The sequence below is a fragment of the Colletes gigas genome, unplaced genomic scaffold, assembly GCF_013123115.1.
Source record: "Colletes gigas isolate AHSC1104 unplaced genomic scaffold, ASM1312311v1 Colletes_gigas_Sc00001, whole genome shotgun sequence".
In the NCBI taxonomy this organism is placed as follows: domain Eukaryota; kingdom Metazoa; phylum Arthropoda; class Insecta; order Hymenoptera; family Colletidae; genus Colletes; species Colletes gigas.
Genome location: NW_025106630.1, coordinates 13,045,196 through 13,065,379, shown reverse-complemented (window position 1 = coordinate 13,065,379; position 20,184 = coordinate 13,045,196). Strand labels below are relative to the sequence as shown.

The 20,184-nt window shown below is 39.0% G+C and overlaps 5 protein-coding genes across 5 annotated transcripts; 4 read left to right on the top strand and 1 right to left on the bottom strand.

Annotated features, from left to right (window-relative positions):
- Positions 1-2,025: 2,025 nt before the first annotated feature.
- On the bottom strand, positions 2,026-4,410 carry LOC122394982 (kxDL motif-containing protein CG10681). Its single transcript, XM_043392228.1, has 5 exons — positions 4,267-4,410; positions 3,969-4,192; positions 3,687-3,886; positions 3,473-3,607; positions 2,026-2,468 (listed from the first exon to the last, which is right to left on the bottom strand). The coding sequence occupies exons 2-5, from the start codon at positions 4,115-4,117 to the stop codon at positions 2,338-2,340; spliced, it is 615 nt and encodes a 204-aa protein (XP_043248163.1). The 5' UTR covers positions 4,118-4,192; positions 4,267-4,410; the 3' UTR covers positions 2,026-2,337.
- Positions 4,411-4,748: 338 nt separating this feature from the next.
- Positions 4,749-6,003, top strand: LOC122394990 (ubiquitin-conjugating enzyme E2 C). The gene is made up of 4 exons (XM_043392240.1): positions 4,749-4,882; positions 5,191-5,305; positions 5,370-5,574; positions 5,661-6,003. The coding sequence occupies exons 1-4, from the start codon at positions 4,779-4,781 to the stop codon at positions 5,783-5,785; spliced, it is 549 nt and encodes a 182-aa protein (XP_043248175.1). The 5' UTR covers positions 4,749-4,778; the 3' UTR covers positions 5,786-6,003.
- A 471-nt stretch (positions 6,004-6,474) lies between these two features.
- LOC122394975 (valacyclovir hydrolase-like) lies at positions 6,475-8,602 on the top strand. The gene is made up of 5 exons (XM_043392215.1): positions 6,475-6,735; positions 6,808-6,898; positions 7,123-7,443; positions 7,783-8,038; positions 8,106-8,602. The coding sequence occupies exons 1-5, from the start codon at positions 6,616-6,618 to the stop codon at positions 8,194-8,196; spliced, it is 879 nt and encodes a 292-aa protein (XP_043248150.1). The 5' UTR covers positions 6,475-6,615; the 3' UTR covers positions 8,197-8,602.
- A 643-nt stretch (positions 8,603-9,245) lies between these two features.
- Positions 9,246-10,782, top strand: LOC122404820 (valacyclovir hydrolase-like). The gene is made up of 4 exons (XM_043409076.1): positions 9,246-9,626; positions 9,757-10,077; positions 10,222-10,477; positions 10,567-10,782. Exons 1-4 carry the CDS (start codon positions 9,344-9,346, stop codon positions 10,655-10,657), a joined length of 951 nt encoding a protein of 316 aa, XP_043265011.1. The 5' UTR covers positions 9,246-9,343; the 3' UTR covers positions 10,658-10,782.
- Positions 10,783-12,004: 1,222 nt separating this feature from the next.
- LOC122404459 (valacyclovir hydrolase-like) lies at positions 12,005-13,635 on the top strand. Its single transcript, XM_043408413.1, has 4 exons — positions 12,005-12,365; positions 12,517-12,837; positions 13,053-13,308; positions 13,390-13,635. Exons 1-4 carry the CDS (start codon positions 12,083-12,085, stop codon positions 13,478-13,480), a joined length of 951 nt encoding a protein of 316 aa, XP_043264348.1. The 5' UTR covers positions 12,005-12,082; the 3' UTR covers positions 13,481-13,635.
- Positions 13,636-20,184: the final 6,549 nt, after the last annotated feature.

Genomic DNA, 20,184 nt, shown 5'->3' with positions numbered 1-20,184 from the left:
TCGGTGTTACCTTTCAAGAAGAACTTCTTCATTATGGGTAACACCGAGCTAATGGCTGCGAATTTAAAACAATATAAATTTCAGTTTTAATCGAAATCAAAATCAAATGTTGTCTAATACTTTTTTCTAGGTACTACTTCTAGAAAAAATTTCAATGATATAAGTTTTACTATTGTAAAAGTTATGATCGTTTGAAAATTGACAATTTTTCTGAGCATTTTGTCACTTTACGACGTTAAGGAACAACTTTTCGAGTATTCTTCGTATTCAACCACCAAGCAAGACGGACCGTATCGAGATGAAGAATTTAATTGAAGATTTACATTGGATCAAAATCGAAGATCAAGAAGATGTTTCACGAGCAGCGGCCAACGCGACAAACCGGTCTTTTTAAAGACCAAGAAAATCTCATATTTGGGAACAACAACTAGACTGAACAAATAAACTGAACAACTTTTATATTTAACAACTCAGAGACACTTTACATCTCTGTTATGGAACAACTTATGCAATAAAACTGAACATGGTATATTTGCCTGTATAGGCGAAAAATATACAAATACAAATTGAATTTATTGAATTGATATTAAATAAACATTCTTTGCTATAAAATCAAAAAATTATTATTTGAAATAATAGAACAATTAGGAAATAAATCGTTTGAAAATAATTTCGAAGGTCTTACTTGATAAACTATATTCAAACGATTTATTTCCAAAGTATTGTTTTATGTCAAACATGATCAGGGGGTCTTGAAACGTGTATTTACGTGTCAATTTTTCATTCAATATGGACTTTGGTTATACATATATTTGTGCCCATATAACTTGAAACGTGAAAATGTCGGGGCAGTCGAGATTCGAAATTGTATGCCATTGAGACGCGAGGACGGACTTCATTCAGCTGTTCAAGAACAAGAAGGAACGGCTCCTGTTCACGTTCTTTACCGATTTCCCGAAGTTGCATCAAGTGCTGACCTGGCGTAACATGTGGCTCGTGCGGTAGGATATGTCGGCTTTCCCCACCACTCTGTTAAAAGCTAAGGAAGTTCGTCGTTACTAGTGTCGCCGTCGATGCAGAATGTGTAAATCAAAATCAAATGTTGTCTAATACTTTTTTCTAGGTACTACTTCTAGAAAAAATTTCAATGAGATAAGTTTTACTTTATTTATTTTCAAAAATCGTATTAATAATATACATACATATGTGTGCTCATACATGGGAATAAAAAAACATTTCTTTTTTTTCAATAATTAAAATATGCTCAGGAGGTCTTAAAACGTGTATTTCCGTAAAATAAATTTTACAAAATTTTTTTTTCATTATGGGTAATTTGCTTATGTGCGCCTACATAGGTCGCGAAGTAAAAATGCCTGGGCAGTCGAGAATCCAAATCGTATGCCGTTGACGGGAGGTCGGATTTCAGTTGTGTGGGAGCGAGAAGGCAAATGTGAGCCTTTCTCTCTAGACTTCCACGAAGCGGTCCGAAATTACTTCGTATCTGGCATGTGGGAGTGTACACCCTACGGTGCTTTTCTGGCATCACTGACATGAACGATTCCAGATGCGCTTGGCAAACAAGCACGATGAGTTGTATATACCCAGGGATCATTTCAGGTTGTATGTATTATACATGGCCGTCGTACGTTTTGGATCTCATAGATACATCAATTTTGATTAATACACACACACACACAAAAGCTATGGAAATGAAAGAATGATAGATTTGCAAAGGATTGGATGTTAGGGGTAGGCCAGTTTTCTATTAAGCTGCAAGCATTATTTTCGCTTAAATTATGCATCGCGCAAAACCGCGATATGTTTCTCCATACTTTCATTAGTAGTACTTGTTAAATTTGAAATTTATCAAGTTCCTATTGCAGTTATAAAAGTATATTTTCGTTCCTAGGTCTATGGGCTCGCTCTGTAAGCGTTCTCTCAGTCGAGAATGTTATTTTCGCGATCTATCGTACGATTCCCGGATCGTAGTTATCGCTATATAGAATGATCAACTCTGCTACGGTATAGTATAAACAAGTGCTTTATTCGTTATTCGACATTGACAGAATTCACAGGCTTTTAGCGATTTACAATGATACGATTACGAGAATAGGTTTTTACTTTTTCACGCCGAACAATCGTAATATTCTGGACACTGGTCGTTCGTTTCCCATTGACCGAGGAACATTGTTATTGTCGGTTAACGATATTCGCGGTAATATTAACGCGTAAATGTATTTAACTTTCTTCGGACAACACTTTCTCTTCGTTGATCGGTCATTTCGTTAAATTGTTTTGTTTCTCTTTTATTCCCTGTACATCTCTGGATCGAGTACTTTAACCAGTGTCGGATGTGCGGGACGAAGTGTCGGCGTTACTGTGATCGCTGTTGCTCTCCGTCGACGAACTATCGTTGCTCTTTATTCGTCGCTTCCGCAGCTTTGCGAACTGAAACTCCTCGACCGGCACTGTACACCAACAATTCAAGTCGTTATTAGTTTCTCGAGTAATCACGCGACGAATTTAGGAATAGGGGACTCTTGTACACCGGAACGATCAGGAAATAAAATAGAGTAACTGCGTCTAGTGGAATAGAACGACAGACATTTATATTTCTTGGAGATGTTCCTAAACTTGATTTCATTACAGTGTCACTCTTACGTTACAGCCACGGTATCGAAATCATTTCTATGATTCAATGACCGATTTTGACGATATCTCTTATTAAAGTTTATTAGATCGCGTACTATGGCTGTAACATGTACATTGTATAATATTAACAACGAGCAGAAAGAGAATCTTATGTTTCTAGCGATGAACGATGTGCAATAACTTAATTAATGCTTGCCGAAGTGTTGTGTTTTATTGGTAAATCGTTATCAATGATATTGTTGGGTTTTTTAAATTTATACGAAACTAGTTATATTCTTTTTATATTTTTTTAGGTCACGATGCGAGCCGCTGCATAGCAAATGCTGTGTTTGCACAGGCAAACAGGAACAATTTGAACAGAAATCATTTAACGGCGACAAACTGCTTGCTATTGTACACGAAATTTATCGATTACTTTACCGATTACTTTTCATTATAACATATTTATCAAAAAGGAGTAACAGTCGTTCAGAATCTTTGCTTATAGTTTAAATATTTTTTGTAATATATGTATGTATAATAATTAATAATCTTTTTACCACAGTAACATCCTAATATAATCGAAATTTACTTACAGCCACTTTATTTCTTTCTAATTATAATAACACAAAGAGCTTCGATTCAACGAAACAAACGGAAAACGTTACTATAGAAATATATGTAAAATTTCAACAATATCTCGAGAAATAGAGAAAAATTAAATAATTTTTTATAGTAGCAGTTAAAGAACATTTAATACTCGAACGACAAACAAGTTGTTTGCAATTGAAGCAAATTCATTGCACAGCAATACGATTACTTGTAGTGCAAGTTTGGTTACCATCAGAATCTGGATCTCGATCCGTAATATTTTGCGGTGTGCTTGGTAATGGTACAACTTCAGGTTCTAGTGGTTTTACAGGGCAGTCTACATCCTCGACAATTACTTCTTCTGCCAAACTGCTTCTGACCGCCTCTACACCAATAAAACATCTATTATGAAGAAAATGAGCATTTTATACATCAGATTTTTAACACAGTTTACGTGTATCTACCATTGAATGCTTGAGGATATTGTTGGCTCAATTTGGTTTTTACAATACGAATTCTTTTAAAAATATAATCCAAATCCTTTTTCATTTCCACCAAAAGTGCTGTATGTTTTTTGAACTCATTACCACCAGTCTTTAATCTATTTATGGATAGCTGATTGCAGTTTGTTAACATCTCGTTGGTTTTTTCAAATCTCTGTAGCCTGCATTAGATAACATAATACACGATAAATAAATTACAGCCCTTTGCACCTAATAACAAGACACAGAGAATAAAATTCTCACATTTGCTTCTGGGCTCTTATCATAGATTCTACATCCTGTTGATCGACGATCCCAGCCAAGCCTTGTATAAATACCTCTGGAGCTGTATAATTTTGGAAGCATTCGAAGCTCCCTGTATCCGATTCGGGTGTACCTTGTGCAGTTGCCATATTTTCAACGTTTCATATCCTTTTATTATAACGATCGTATGTTTGTAATTTCATCGTCGCCACTCCTTTTCACCTCTTTGCACCATAGTTATCTTTTTATATGATAATTCAAATCGGATACCAAAGTTATATTATAACTATAAAACTACTTTTGCAAATTCGTTCGATACGCTCATCGTGCCGATTGTAACTATATAGGTGAAGCCGACATTAACTCAGTATCATGATTAAAAAATTAACATTAAACATCCGATAAAAACCAGTTTATAAACTACTGACGATTTGATAACGAAAATATACTTTCAAGTTCATTCCTGTCGCTGTCCGATGGCTCATTTGCTATTGCGCGTACATCATCTTTAATCAATGACAAGTATACATTGCCGAGTATGCGTAAACTCGAACACTAGAAATGTTAATTCTCGCCATTTATATCACTGAACCAGAGTCTATATTTTCTCCAATTGCAATAGATTCATGGAACAAACAGCACGCTTTGCCTTTAACAGCTGTTCGAAGTCAAATGTTTTTACGAGGGTTGATACAAGTTGTAGCATTCAAATTTCCACAGTGACTGTTGTGCCTCGAACCGAAGCTTCGGAAATCTTACGTGAGGAAAAAGAAATCCCAAGGACTTATCGCGTACGATTTTCGACCCGGAATGGCACAGAATATAAATCCATTTTATTCGTCTCAAAACGCACCGAGCAAAGCTGCTGAAGAAAAGCAGAATGTACCGAAAGACAACCATGCAGTTAGTAAACGGTACGCAAATTGTCTGATATTTAGAATGGAAGTTTGTAAATTGAATTTACTTCCGGACATTTTACATCGTTATCGATAAGCTACTTTTTTTAGTTTCTTTTCAACCAACGTCAAGCAAAAGAAACATTTTTTAATAAACATTATACCGAAAAACATAACCTACTTACTAACAGTGTTTGGGCGAAAAATTTGAAATTGGCTCGATCCCAAATTGTAAATACTTGGTGTGATCGCGGGTACATTTTACAGTAGGTTTATTTAAAAATAGTTACCGTCCATTCTAGTAATATAAATAAATGCACGTGTAGGTTGCAGAAGGAACTCATGGTTTTAATGATGAGTACGGAAAAAGGTGTTTCTGCTTTCCCCGATGGGGAAAATTTGTTCAAGTGGATCGGAACTATCACAGGACCAAGGGATACGGTAATATTCTTCACGCTATAGCCAAAAACATTCATAAATGTAACATTTTTATATTTTATTTCAGGTTTATGCTGGTCTTACTTATAAATTGACTTTGGAATTTCCTCATAGTTACCCATATAGCGCACCGGTTGTACGCTTTGCTACTCCTTGTTTCCATCCAAATGTAGATGCAGTGGGTAATATTTGTTTGGATATATTAAAAGATAAATGGAGTGCTCTATACGATGTTCGTACTATACTACTATCTATACAATCTCTTCTTAGTGGTAAAGTATACCTATGTTATTTCATACCTATATTATTTCTGTTGCTAATTGGATCATTGAAATACAAATGGTATCCTATTTTATAGAACCTAACAATGAAAGCCCTCTTAATCTTCAAGCAGCAAATCTATGGAGCGATCAAACAAAGTATAAGAAACATTTAACGGAAGAATATCACAGAGCTTTGAATCGTGATCAACAAGATTCTTGATAAGTCCATTTTTCTAATCATCTCAGCTGATTCATTATTTTTATTTCCGTCAATGTTACAATTAGATATAAGGCATATAAAAACTTGCTGCACCAAACTTATGAATGTCATTAGAAAAAAATTCAATCTTGTATTTTCTGGTTTTGATTTCTCATCTATACGTTGTATTACGCGAGGAAAAAAAAAAAAAGTCATTTTTACATCGATATCATTGCTAATCGCTCTTTTGCTAATTTCGTAAATTTGTCTTGAAGATGAATAGAAATTTGTATCATGATTTTAAGACTGTGTATGTGGATTAAACATTTTTACATCATCAATTTGTACCAGAAACGTTTATTTATTTTTTACTTTTAGTAATATATATATTGACTTTCGATATATTTTAATATTCTTTACAAGTACCAGTTACAGTCGACGTTACGTCATTTATTATTATTGTGTAATTCGAAAATAAATATTTTAAACATTAACCCTCTACAGTTTATTGTATACTCTAATAAACTGGCATTAATTGACTTGCAGGTAATGTAGCCAGTGTATTTCAGTTTCATTTTCGTCGAGTACATCTTAATGCACGAGTTCTCGAATCTACTGCAAACAAATACATATATTGTGCGTGAAAAAAATTAGCGACATGCCTACAAACTTTAAGGTCATAGTAATCGGCGGGGTCAACGATTTTCTAAATAATTAACAAACTGATATTTCTGTCGGGCGTTCGAATTTAGTATTACGCAATCGTATTGCGCGGTCCGCGTTATACCAGCCGAGCATGTGACGGCAGGCATACTTGTTAGTGTCAACGTGGTGGCAAGAAGTCGCTAATCATGACATTACATTCAAGTTTCACGAACAAAATATTGAGTTGTTTACGAGCCAATTCTTCCATAACGTTTCTGAATGGTGGCAAATCATTTTCTTCGATGACACAAAGTCATGCCATACAGGTAACGTATGATACTTAATCTTATAAGATGAACATGGTAACTTTGGATAGAAACACGCAATTCGTTTAACAGGAAAGAAAAGTTGATGTCGACGGAGTGGATATCAATTACTTGAGTGTTGGGATCGGTAAACATCCAGTTTTGCTTCTACCTGGTGCTGCAGGTGAGTAAACTATTAAAAATTATCACATTGAACACGCAAAATGTTCTTTTTAGAATACTGTTCACCGGTAATTTGGCTAGTGTGCTGCTCTCTGGTGGAGTTACCGTTGAAAACATGTCGTATTCGAATCGAATGCGGGTACAGGGTCAGTTTCACCCATAACAATGGGCCCAAAATGGTTGAAAAATATAATAAGGATCAAAGTATCGAATATCGTGTTGCAGGTTCCATCTGGACGGACTTTAAACCACAAATAGAGGGCCTCAGCAAAGAGAAGTTTACCATAGTTGCATGGGATCCGCCTGGCTATGGAAAGTCAAGGCCACCCGACAGGACATTTCCAGACGATTTCTTTGAACGCGATGCCGCTTGGGCCCGTAATTTAATGAAAGTTTTAGGCCACGAAAAATTTTCGTTGATAGGATGGAGCGATGGCGGCATCACTTCGTTGATACTCGCCGCGATGTATCCCGAAAATATTCGAAAGATGGTAGCCGTTGCAGCCAACTCCTACATGGCTCTGGAAGAAATCGAAATTTACAAGAGTACGTTGTACAATGGATTCAGAATTAATTGGTAGCACGGCATATTAATTACGATTTATTGCGCTGAAAATTACTCATAGAAAAATATTCAATAATTTCTTTAATATTTCCGTATACTTAATGACAGGCTTTTCAAAGGCCAACTAAAATGTTTTACTCTATATGCGTCAAGACTTGTCCTTCCTTGATACTTTGACCCCTTCCGTTGGTCGGAAATACGACCGCCTAGATAACGGCATGTCTATAAAGAAAATTTATATTAGATTAGGAGTATACGGAGATATAGTTACACCATTATTTCAGTTGGTCGAATCTTTTCAACTGTCCCTCTGTTCATAGAATTCAGAGACATCAACACTTGGTCGGAGAAAATGCGAGCACCAATGATAGCGATATATGGGGAGGAGTATTTTCGGAAAATTTGGACAGGCTGGGTCGATAGCGTTTCGAGAATTTACGAGAAGCGAAACGGTAACTTGTGCAAAGAATTGCTGTCGAAAATCAAATGTCCGTCTTTGATCGTTCAAGGAAAGAGGGATGCAATGGTTTTCGGGGAGCATCCGATTTATTTAAAGGATCACATCGCCGAAGCAAAGTACGCATATACATATAATTAAAATTGTCCGGATGAATTTTAATCGCCCAAAACCGTAATGTTTCAGATTGAAGATATTTGAAAATGGAGCGCACAATCTACATTTACGATATCCAGAAGAATTTAATGCTCTTGTTACCGAATTTTTAACCGAATAATTCTCGACATTGTAATTGGGTTTTATACGCCCCGCACGGTTATTTCTATCTTTTTATATGAGAATGTATCGATGATTTTTTATGTTATATAACAATGATATTTTCAAGTACCGAATACGTATTTAAATATTTCTTTAGCAGTATCTATTTGTAATTAACACATTGCCAACCGACTGGAGAGATCCGTATCTTTGTGTCATAATGCATTATACGTTTACAAACATATACATATACAGGGTGCGGTCGAATAACATGTACATATTAGCGGGCACCAGGTGGTTCCTTATGAAAAAATAAGAACAAAATATGGAATAAAATTTGTTCGTTTAAAGCTTAGTTTTCAGGGATAATATTCGTTCTAGAATAAAACACACTGAATACATATGTACATATACATATGTATACATGAGATAGCATAGAGGATACACGTGGGATAACCGGCGTGGAAATCGAGTCGGAGAAAGGATCTCCAAAACCACGTAGGCGACACCATATCAAGAGACCCTAACCTATATTAATTCGAATTAATATTCGGACACTACGATTTTTTAATATTATTACTTATACTATATGTATATGTATATTTCTATCGGACCAGATGATATATGACAAGAATCGAAATAATTTGATCGATTCTACATGGAAAAAATTATTTATTGCTCGATCGAAAACACGCTACGTATTCCAGTCCCAGTCCCAGAGGTGATCAGGGGGAGATTATCGTGTAATAGTAATAAATATTTATGAATTGTTTTAAAAAGAACTACTTTTTAATTTAAATTGAACGTATTTGGGTGAATAAGGAATAATCTTTGAATTGCAGACAATTTATTTATAATTGAAATGTAATTTTGATTTACGAGAAACAGGAAATAAGATTCTTTTGTTACCCGAGAATCCCGCCATAAATGCTTTGGGTATCGGTTATTTCGTAAACCAGAATATCGGCAAAGAAATTAAGCGAATAGTAAGCTAGTCATGGGAAATACCCAATTGGGTTGTCGCAATAAGGAAAACCGACAATTGCGTCGTTATAAATGGATGCACTGATTATCTTGTAGTAGCATTTCGCGGCTAACGGTCTGCGAATAACATCGTGTAATGAGATAGCGATTAGTCGACAACGATCTAGCAAAAAACCGTGACAATGACGTTGTTTCAAAGTTTCACTTTCAACATATCGATTTGGCTATGCATTCTTTTATTTATAACTGTTCCGAACCAAGTTAAGTCACACACGTCGACGAGACATAATCACGGTATGCACGGAACACATAGTACATCACCTTGTACGACCACCGAAGCATCCAACGGTAACAACAATGAAACTGTCCCACAAGAGCAAAAAGTTAACGTTGATGGGGTGAATATCAATTACTTGCGTGTTGGAACTGGCGAACATGTTGTTTTACTACTGCCCGGAGCGATGGGTGAGTTAACTAATAAAAGTTACCACATTGGATACATGAAATTTCCAGAATACTGTTGGTCGATAAATCAACAAAGGGTGTCGCTCTTTAACAAAGATTATGATCGAGAATGGTTATGGTTATGTTGCAGGTTCAATCTGGACGAACTTTAAACCACAAATAGAGGGCCTGAGTAAAGAAAAGTTCACTATCGTTGCGTTGGATCTGCCTGGTTATGGAAAGTCCAGACCACCCAACAGGACGTTTCCAACAAATTTTTTACAGCGAGACGCTGTTTGGGCCCATAATTTAATGAAAGTGTTGGGTTATGAGAAATATTCGTTGGTTGGATGGAGTGCTGGGGGCGTTGTTTCTCTAATACTCGCTGGGATGTATCCCGAAAATGTTAGAAAGTTGGTAGCCGTTGCAGCAAACTGCTACGTATCCGCGCAAGATATGCAAAATTACGAATGTATGTCGCACATATGTACATAGTATCGATATTAATTCGTGTTTCATAACCTCTTTGATACAGTGGGCCCGATCCGATCGATTAGACAGCGTTCATGTAGAATTTCATTTAGACTACTCTTAATTATGAATTACTTTTTTTTAGTGATCAGAAATATCGACAATTGGCCAGAGGAGGTACGACAACCGTTAATAGCTTATTACGGTGAGGAGTATTTCCGAAAAACTTGGGCAGATGGGGTCGACGGCATTAAAAATCTGTACGACAATCGAAACGGTAGTTTGTGCAGAGAATCGTTACCGAATATCACATCTCCCACTTTGATCCTTCAAGGAAGCAACGATGCTGGGATTCGGCCAGAGCATCCAGTTTATTTGAGAGATCACATCGCTGGAGCTCAGTTCGTTTATTTCTATTCTATTCCGTTACATCGTAATTAAACTTGATAAATGTTAGAACCCGAATAATAAGAAACTTTAAATATTTCAGGATGAAGATAATCGAAAATGGAATACACCCTGTGCAATTGCAGTTTCCGGACCAATTCAACTCTATCGTTACCAAATTTTTAACCGAATAGTCGTTGATACCGTGATGCGGTTTTATTTGTATATTTTATGTGAAAATCTACTGTTACTTTGTACGATATACATATGTATATTAAAGCGAAACAATATGTTTAAATAAAAAGATACTTTCCCTGTACTAATGTCGATCAAACGGATTACGTGGATCGAGACAGCATTATTAAATGTAAAACACTTTGACAATAAGTTTGTTCAGATTTTTTTTTTTTAAACAACCGTTAGTGGTAAATCGAATTTATAACGTTTGAACAAAGCTCTAACCGAAAGTCTGATTATTAGGACACCTTAGTATTTTCGAATTAAAATATCCTCTTTCAAATAGAAAGATATTGTTTTATTTATTTATTTGAACCGATGAGTCCTAGCTTAACCGATCGATTACAGGGTCCGTTAGATCGTGTCGAAGACCTTTATCTTAAAATGTAAAAGTGTACTTGTCGAGTACTCGGGTAATGCTTCAAGTAACCACGGTAAAGCACACTGAACGCATGATACAGCGTAGAGGACACACGTGGGCTAACCGGCGAGGAACTCGAGCCAGAGAAAGGAGCTGCTGCAACCATGTGGGCTGGACGACACCAAAGTCTTTCCGTAGGTTTACTTCGTTTACAGGACTTTCCAGAAACGTTTCCGACTTGTGCATCGAGACTTTATAGTCAACCGACGTTTTCGTAAACGTTTATAGACATTTACTATTTTGATCTTTAAATATCCACGTTAAGAACTCCTATCCGAAACTTTTTCGTATCTCAAATATACGTATACGTATAAAATTCAAAAATGCCCGTGTATCCCAAGTATCGTGAACATAAATGTTTTGCATCACTTGGGAATGTTTACGATGCATCGACTTCTGACTCGTGTATTTATAATCGCGCAAGTCGAAGGTCATGGTGAAAGCGTCTCTCAGCTTGCAACGAACGATGTTCGTGCAATAGCTTCAAAAGTAAAGATATTTACGAATATATACCTACACACATCCGAATGCAAGAAACCAACAATTTTCTTTTAGATAGCCAACACCAGCACATTACACCTGCTTTTAAAGTAAATATGTATTAATTACGTTTATATCTAGGAAAAAGAAATGTCATAAATAAACCTTGAAATAAAATTTTAGGTAGTCTTTGGAAAAGTGTTTGGGTTTGGTTATCTCGTAAACGAAAGAATCGACTAAGAAATTGCTTCGAATTAAACGACAACTCGCATCGTGTGCACAAGATATGAGAATAAAAATAAGTTATGCGAATGACAAGTTAGTCACCGTAAGAATGGGAAATTCCCAACTGGATTATTGCAACGAGGAAAACCGATAATTGCTTTGTTATAAATGGAAGTACTGATAATCTTGTGGTAGCATTTCGAGACTAACGGCCTACGGGTAACATCGTGTGTCGTTCTAGTAAGAAACCGTGGCAATGACATCGTTTCGAGGTTTTACGTTCAACATATCGATTTGGCTATGCACTGTTTTATTTATAACTGTTCCGAACCAAGTTAAGTCACACTCGTCGACGAGACATAATCACGGTATGCACGGGACCCATGGTACATCACCTTGCACGACCACCGAAGCGACAAATAGTAACAATAATCAATCTGTTCCACAAGAACAGAAAGTTAACGTCAATGGAGTAAATATAAATTACTTGCGTGTTGGAAGCGGTGAACATGTTGTTCTGCTACTGCCCGGAGCGATGGGTGAGTAAACTAGTAAAACTTACCACGTTGGATACAGGAAGTTTGCTGAATACTGTTCGTCGGTAATTCAGCGGTGTCGTTCGCTACAAAGGTTATGGTTGAAAATGCAGGCGTGTCGCGTTTAACCCTTTTTCGAATTATGATGTTGCAGGTACAATCTGGATGAACTATAGACCGCAAATAGAGGGTCTCAGTAAAGAGAAGTTCACCATAATTGCATGGGATCCTCCAGGCTATGGAAAGTCAAGGCCACCCGACAGGACGTTTCCATTGAATTTCTTTCATCGCGACGCAGCTTGGGCTCGCGATTTAATGAAAACTATAGGCTACGAGAGATTTTCGTTGGTAGGATGGAGCGACGGCGGCATTACTGCCATGATAATGGCCGCCAAGTATCCCGAAAATATTCGAAAGTTGATAATCGTTGCAGCGAACTCGTATATATCACCGCGAGAAATGGAAGAGTACGAAAGTATGTTGGCACAGTCTGTTGAAATTAGTTTATATAATAGTTGGGTTATTACCGACCACAATTGGATTAACCAATGGGGCGGGGGAGGGCGGTACTTTGAACGAAATAGATACTACTTGGATAAAGTTGTAATGATCAACATCCATTCGGATGTCCGAGTATTTGCAAATCGAGGCAATACTCTGTTCTTTCTCTAATTGTTCTCGTGTTTGCAGGTGTTAGAAACATCGACACTTGGCCGAACGAGCCACGACAACCATTGGTAGATTACTACGGTGAGGAGTATTTCCGAAAAACCTGGGCATCTTGGGTCGACGGTTTCAAGAATATTTACGAAAAACGAGATGGTAACTTGTGCAAAGAATTGTTGCCGGACATCAGATGCCCTACTTTGATCGTACAAGGAAGTAACGATGAAGGTGTTCCTCCCGAGCATCCAGTGTATTTGAGAGATCACATTGCTGGAGCAAAGTTCGTATATTTATACATACACTGTATAATTAATAGCTCGATTAATTTTAGAACCCGATTTATATGATTGTACGATTTCAGGATGAGAATAATCGACAACGGAGTACACCCTGTGCAACTACAGTTTCCAGAGCTATTCAACTCTATCGTTACCAACTTTTTAACCGAATAATCCGTCGATACCAAGGTTCATTTTTATACGTTCTGTACTGTTAATTGTATTTTTGTAAACGAAAGTCTCCTGTCACGATTGGGCGTTATACATATGTATTAAAGCGATGCTCGCAATACAGACACGTACTGTAATACTGCAAGCATGTAAAACAAGCTGTCCGTGTACTTTAGATTTAGATTTTGCTGTCCTCTTGGCGGTATTCTTGGTTAAGGTTGCTAAGAAACGTATACTTATCGAGTACCCGGGTACGTAATCGGTTCGTTCTTCGGTAAAATACATACAAACTGAACGCATGACACAGCATAAAGGACACACGTGGGATAACCGGCACGGAAATCGAACCGGAGAAAGGAGCCGCGAAATTATGTGGGCGACACCAAAGTCTTTTCGTAAGTTCACTTCGTTCGATAGGATTTTGCAAAGTTTCCGACTTGTGGATCGAGAATTCATGGCCGAGAAACCGTAAATGTTTCGATTACATTTGCAGGCAGTTTGTTCGATTCTCGTTCGTTCGAGTCGCGTTTTTCGTTCATTGAAATTTCACCTCGTAATTAGAGAAACTAATCGAACCGATCAACGCGCGATTCTTTCGACAAAGAGAGACTGATTCGTCACGGACAAAATTGTTGCCGGGTTCGAATTAAGGTAAAGGAACGTCGCGTCGGCCAGAATATAAAACAGTTAAATCCACGAGGAAGTCAAGGACCGCCCATCCGAAATATCCGCAATGCGCTTCAGACGAAAATCGATCCTCCCCCACGTCTCGGTTACGCCCCGAAAGATCCAATTCCCAGTAACTGACGACACGTACGTACGTGTATATTGTTTTAAAAATTTTCAGCACATAACAAGGATCCACGCGGACTTGCAATACATTTTTTTAACGATTTTCCTACTAATTTACAATTTTAACGCATAGTTTATAAATACGCGTAGTTCAATTCGAAGATAGAGAATAGAGATTGATGAATTGTTCATCTCCAACGGTCCGTGGGGGCATTCAAGTCCCAAAAACGTCCTGAAGATGTTGAAAATGGTCGCAGGACGTTCCGAGGTACATAAGTACATACACAGAACCGCGAAACGGACGTTCTCTGGATGTTCTATCCGGGGAGTTTCTGGATTCGCGACGAGAAATCAGTTGCGTGCCGATAGAAAGTGGTTTTGTGCCACTTATTATGCGCGAGCCTTTAGTGGTCGCGATGAAAAACAGCGCGCGATCGAGCAGAAGCAGAAGCTGAAGCAGAAGCAGAAGCAGAAGCATTTCGCGTCGAACGTTCGCGGAACACTCCGCGGATTGCGATCCGGTTCAAATTGCATAACGAAAATCAGTGGCGCAACCAAAAATTAACCAAAGGGTTCGCAACCGTTGGGTTCGTTATTAAAATATATTGCCCGTCCAAAGAGTTTCTTAGGGATCGAAATAAGAGGGGCGTAGAAAAACGAACGATCCCAACTTGAAAATTTTTTCTTTTCCAATTTTTCTTTTTAATGATCTCATTACGGTTTGGGAGTTGATAAATCCTCTTCGATCCTTTCATATGCAAACAAGAGTAGAGTTTCCACGAACGGTGGTTTTTAGTTATGGTCGAGGTCGTTGATTTCCGTCTAGTTTTAGACCGTTCTAAAGCGTTCTGGACTATTATTCTTGTCTCGTCATGTATAATAACGCGATTGCACCCTTGCATCATCCCTGAGTGCGCCACTAACGAAAATGTCCGAGCGAGCCTGAACAGCCACGCGATCACGAGACCTCGAGTAACCCGCGGGAAACGTTTCGCTCGTTAGATAACGATGGATCATTACACAAATTAAAAACGCTCGTTTCGCGAAGAAATTGCCCTTATCTCCTTGCTTGCTTAATTTTTTAAATTCGAACACGATCGTTCAATAGACAATGCGTGTTATTATTTTCGCCTCTGGAGTTATTATATCGATCAGTCTATTGCGATCCTCCTTGGCAACGATACATATGTGTAGTTTTAATCAACTCATTCACGATTCAAGCTTATCGTTACCAATACAATCACCAGTACGATTTTTACAGAAAGTTAGGAACAAAAACAGACATTCAACGGTTTAAATCTTTACTGCAAAAGGCGGAAGCGTTCGCGTTTATGACTCTGGTGTAAGAGAGACGATACGTAATCGCAAGCTTGGTTAAAGTATTCGATTTGAAAATCATCGTAGATAATAGAACAGATAAATTTTCGTTTATCAACATTGTAGTAGTTGTAATGGTGAAAAGCATCGCACCCTGATATTTAAAGCAACGCGTGCAATGGCTTACGAAACGAACCGATACACGCTTCGAAATGGAGTTTGAAATCGACGTCGATATATATAAATATCGTAGATTTCGGCAAGGATCGGCTGGCTGGTTTATTGGTACAAACGACCAAGGGAAACGAATAAAAGAGATGACACGTATAATGCAACACGGGCGTGGCCAAATATGGACAGACTGCTTCGCGATTCGATCAAGCAAGACTGTCCTTATTCTTTCCGAGCAATCCTCTATCGCCTGTGTTCGGTGGGTGCGTCGCTGGATATTTTTTCAAATACTTTTCCAAACGTTGCAACAGTTTCCTGAACCATCGAAACATTTTCGGCACGAAAAAATAAACAGAAATACAAAGGTTAAGTGGGCTAGTAAATCTGAGCGAAGCCAATCGCGTGTTCCACATTCCAGCGTTACCTTTAAACATAATTATGCACTTGATCGTATTCGACGCTGTTTGCGATGCTACGGCGAGATAAGAATTGGCAATTTTTAAACACCACGCGATTCGCACGGCCTTTAAAGCCGGTCATTTTCTCCAAAACAGGTTTCCAGTAAAGTTTTTATCGTCGAGCGTGTACCGGAGAACTGCAGAGAACGGCCCCCCGGTGGAATTCAGATTTAGCGATCAGAATTTTTTAACAAGGTTTCTATTCCGAAGGAATGTCTGGCCCTTTTCCAAATAATAATAATAATAAAGGATAAACTCGAAACAGAAAAGACAGAGCAAGCTTACGCACGATTGCGACGACTACTCTAGACGGTGGCCATTTTTTCACTGACTCCTCATCTCCATTGTCAGGCCCCCCATTGCATTCCTCGAATCCATTCATGCTCTTGCAACCGATATCATACTATAAACAATAAACATCCGCTCGATACCAGTCGTACCAATATTTATCCCATACGCTACTGGTTAGAATTTCCAAGATCGAGAAGATCCCGTACGACCACGTATGTACTTACGTATATGTATAACATTTTAAAAGGACAGAATCCTTTTCCCAACACCGATGCTTCGCTATACCGGATCTTCGCGAACGATGTTACAAATTCTCGATCAAACACTCGAAGAAAGAATTCGTCAAAGTGGCTACTCGAATCGCGTAATAACGCCGACGGTTTTTGTTTGGTATAAACATCCACTCGAGTTCCGAATATGTAAATGCTTTTCCCGTTATGGATACGCGGCGTCGCGTCGCGTCGCGTCGTGCAGCGATGACATCACTTCTCGAGGAGTTACTTAATAACCAGACTGTCGTAAAATGGGCTACGTCTCTTTAACGTTTCCTATTTAATAAAACATTTCCCGTCTCGTATTAACTTTATTCTTTTTTTTTTTATAGGTACGAAGAGGACCTAAATTTTTTTAAACGGTTACGGACTGTGCCAAACACTTACGGTACCCGGGATAAAATGTTTTTTCAGGGAGAAAATAAGTAGAAGCAGTTGTTGCGATAGGTCTAGAGAGAAAAGGGAAAAGGGAAGGTTCGCCTGAGTCACAATCAGATTTCAAGCCTAACGTTATCGACTTGGCTCTCGTCGGTGTTCGCCTCCTTGCAGGCTGTCCTTCGAAGTAGAAAACGACACCATTTACGGCAGCTTGTGGCTCTGTTGTTACTCGTTTTCAGGTCCGTATCGCTCGAGATCGTTCGAGAAAGTGGTCGTGCGTAAAAATCTTGGCCTCGATACCGCTCGAACACCCCCTAAAGAACGCCACGATTGTTCCAATATACACCATACAACAGCAGCTTGCGTAGATCGTATTTTGAAAAATCTGAAAACTACCAATGGTAACGATCATTATCTACAGGCTAGCAAAACTTGAGAACCATTGCTTTAATGCATACTGATCTTTGTTCTATTTTTAAACGACCACTACCCGTTATTTACATCTATTTGTTACGTATTATACGTATATTCATGCTGAAGATAAGTCCGGCTTCGCGAGATAATTCCCAAGTAGCGACCGATGACAGGTTGTCAGCTAACTCGTACTTGGAAATCAATGTGTTAACCGACAGATAACTGTTGCAGATATAACGTGTAATTATTGTAAAGTGATGATGAGTCAGACTATCGAATGTCCAGAAATACTGAAACGACTCAATTCAGTTGTTCTTAATGTACAGTAATTATTTTGCTCGAGGTGTTGGGTGAATCTTTTAAATAACTATTTTATTCGGATTTGTATTTTAAATGTTTCGTAAGATAACGTATCTCCATCGAGAAACCGCAGTAGGGCCTCGTTTAGCGATGCATGTATGCAAACCACACCGAGCGTCACTTTCGAGGCTATTTAGCGGTTCTGGTAAATTGATACGCGTCGATACGGATATACGCTCACGGAAATATTTAGACACGTATCTGTCGTGCACGACATCCTCGGGATCAATAAAAGTCGAGGCGGGGCAAGGGCTAGCCTGCTCGTCGTTCCGAGTCGGTTCCCTCGGATCGTCGTCGTGGTCGAAGGTAGCACCGAAACACTCGCAGGATGCGCAATTTTCTTCCGTCTCTTCCGTTTGCTAGCACGATCGATGGTCGTGTCGATCGATCGATCGATCGGGATAATGACTCAACCGGAAGAGGTTCTGACCGACGAATTCACACCCCTCGAGACCTACGCGTCAACGATCGATTTTGCCCTACGCGACACCGTCACATAGGATCGCCAATAACATCGATTTAATCCTTAATTGGCCCATTTGTCATTCGCTTGTTCCACTCGCATGATACATACATATGTATTTATATTCGGTGGTGATTTGCAGAAAACTCTAGGGCAAATGCTATGTCGACGTTGCGCGATGTGCTTTGTACAGCATAAAAAATGAAAACACCTTTCCGTAGGTCGATATCCTCCGTGACTCAGCCACCCCTGAACGACTTGCGTGGAAACCGTAGAGTATGTTGCCGTTGGTAGCCAACACCCTAAACAGAGACAGGTCACGTTAACCAGGAGTGCCATAGAATTAAAAAAAAATTAAAGAAGTTTAATTAAATTATTTCGAGCCCTCTTCTTCTCTACATTCAATACTCTGCAAGAGTTAGAAGGTAGAAACTAATAGAAAATCAGGAATCCCTCTCTTAGAAAAAAAAGTTCCTCGAAGCGATCAAAATTCATATAATAGATTTGTTTGATCAATGGGAGGGACCGAAGCCCCTGATTGCTCCCCTCATATTCGCCACTGTCTATACCTGTGAAAAAGAAATGGCGCGTAATAATAAAATTACCGTGCCACAAAATCGGAATACCGAAGCAAAATTCGATCTGCGTTAGTGAGTCACTCTTATCGTGTACGAGGTGCGACGTACATACGTGCTTAATTACCGTTCGTATCTCACTGCTGATTATAACCAATTAACTTCGGATGGACTCTACCCGCGAAAAAAAGAGCAACGCGACGTACGTTTTTTGCACGAACGCGGTAATAAAGTGCCATTAGATAACCGTGCAGATCGATCGTCAATTATCGCGATGGCACGATCCATTCTAGGTAGTAATGACGCTGTACCTTTTTTCGTCGACGCAGGAACGTGCGCGACGTCTCGGTTCGCGACGTCTAAATTGGACGTGATGTCACCGAGCCTCTATACTCGCGGACTCGTTTAATGGCTACGACAGCGAAGGACAATGAGAATAGAGCCATAATCTAGTCGGCCACATCCTCCCGAGTCTCTGCACGAACGAGCTGTCTCTGCGAGGCAGCTCAAGTTTTAAATCGGAGAAAAGGAAGCCTTCTTTGCATGTCTGTTTCTTCACATTTTATCTTGAGTCGTAAAGGTTATGTAGTGGTCGCTAAACCTGTCAGGTTAGCCTGTTACTTGCTACATAAGAGGTTTGAAAATTTTTCGATACCATCTTTGTACATAAGGAGCAGACAAGTTTGCAAGGAACATCGTCTTCCGGTAGGTGGCGAGCGCAATGAACGCGTTACGCGAAAGAACTGCATTGCTGCCACATTATGCGAGCGACCGGAGGTAGACACTCTGTTCCTCTCAGTTGGAATTTACGTCGATAACAATTATGATCCCGGGTTGTTGGCAGCGCCGTTACGTGCTGCACGTACTGCGACGCGTGTCTATCAATCCGAGACAGTGTTGTTCGTGTCCAGCCTAGTGTTGGTACGTGAATGGACGTGAATGCTGTGCATGCACGCGATCAGAGAACTCGCGCGCACGCGGCCGTCTGATTTTCTTTCTTTCGGAACGAAGAGCGAGTGATCCATACATGGTAACGGTGAGAAGTCTGGGCTTACACGTTGCGCCGCGTAACCCACCCTACCTGCTCTCCTGTCTCCTCTCGTTCTTCTACCATGCCTGATCAGACGTATTCTGCGTATTCGTGTGCAATCACATGCACGGCCACTGACTGCATACGTTTAAACCAGCAATGGAACACTCGAAACCTCGACATTTT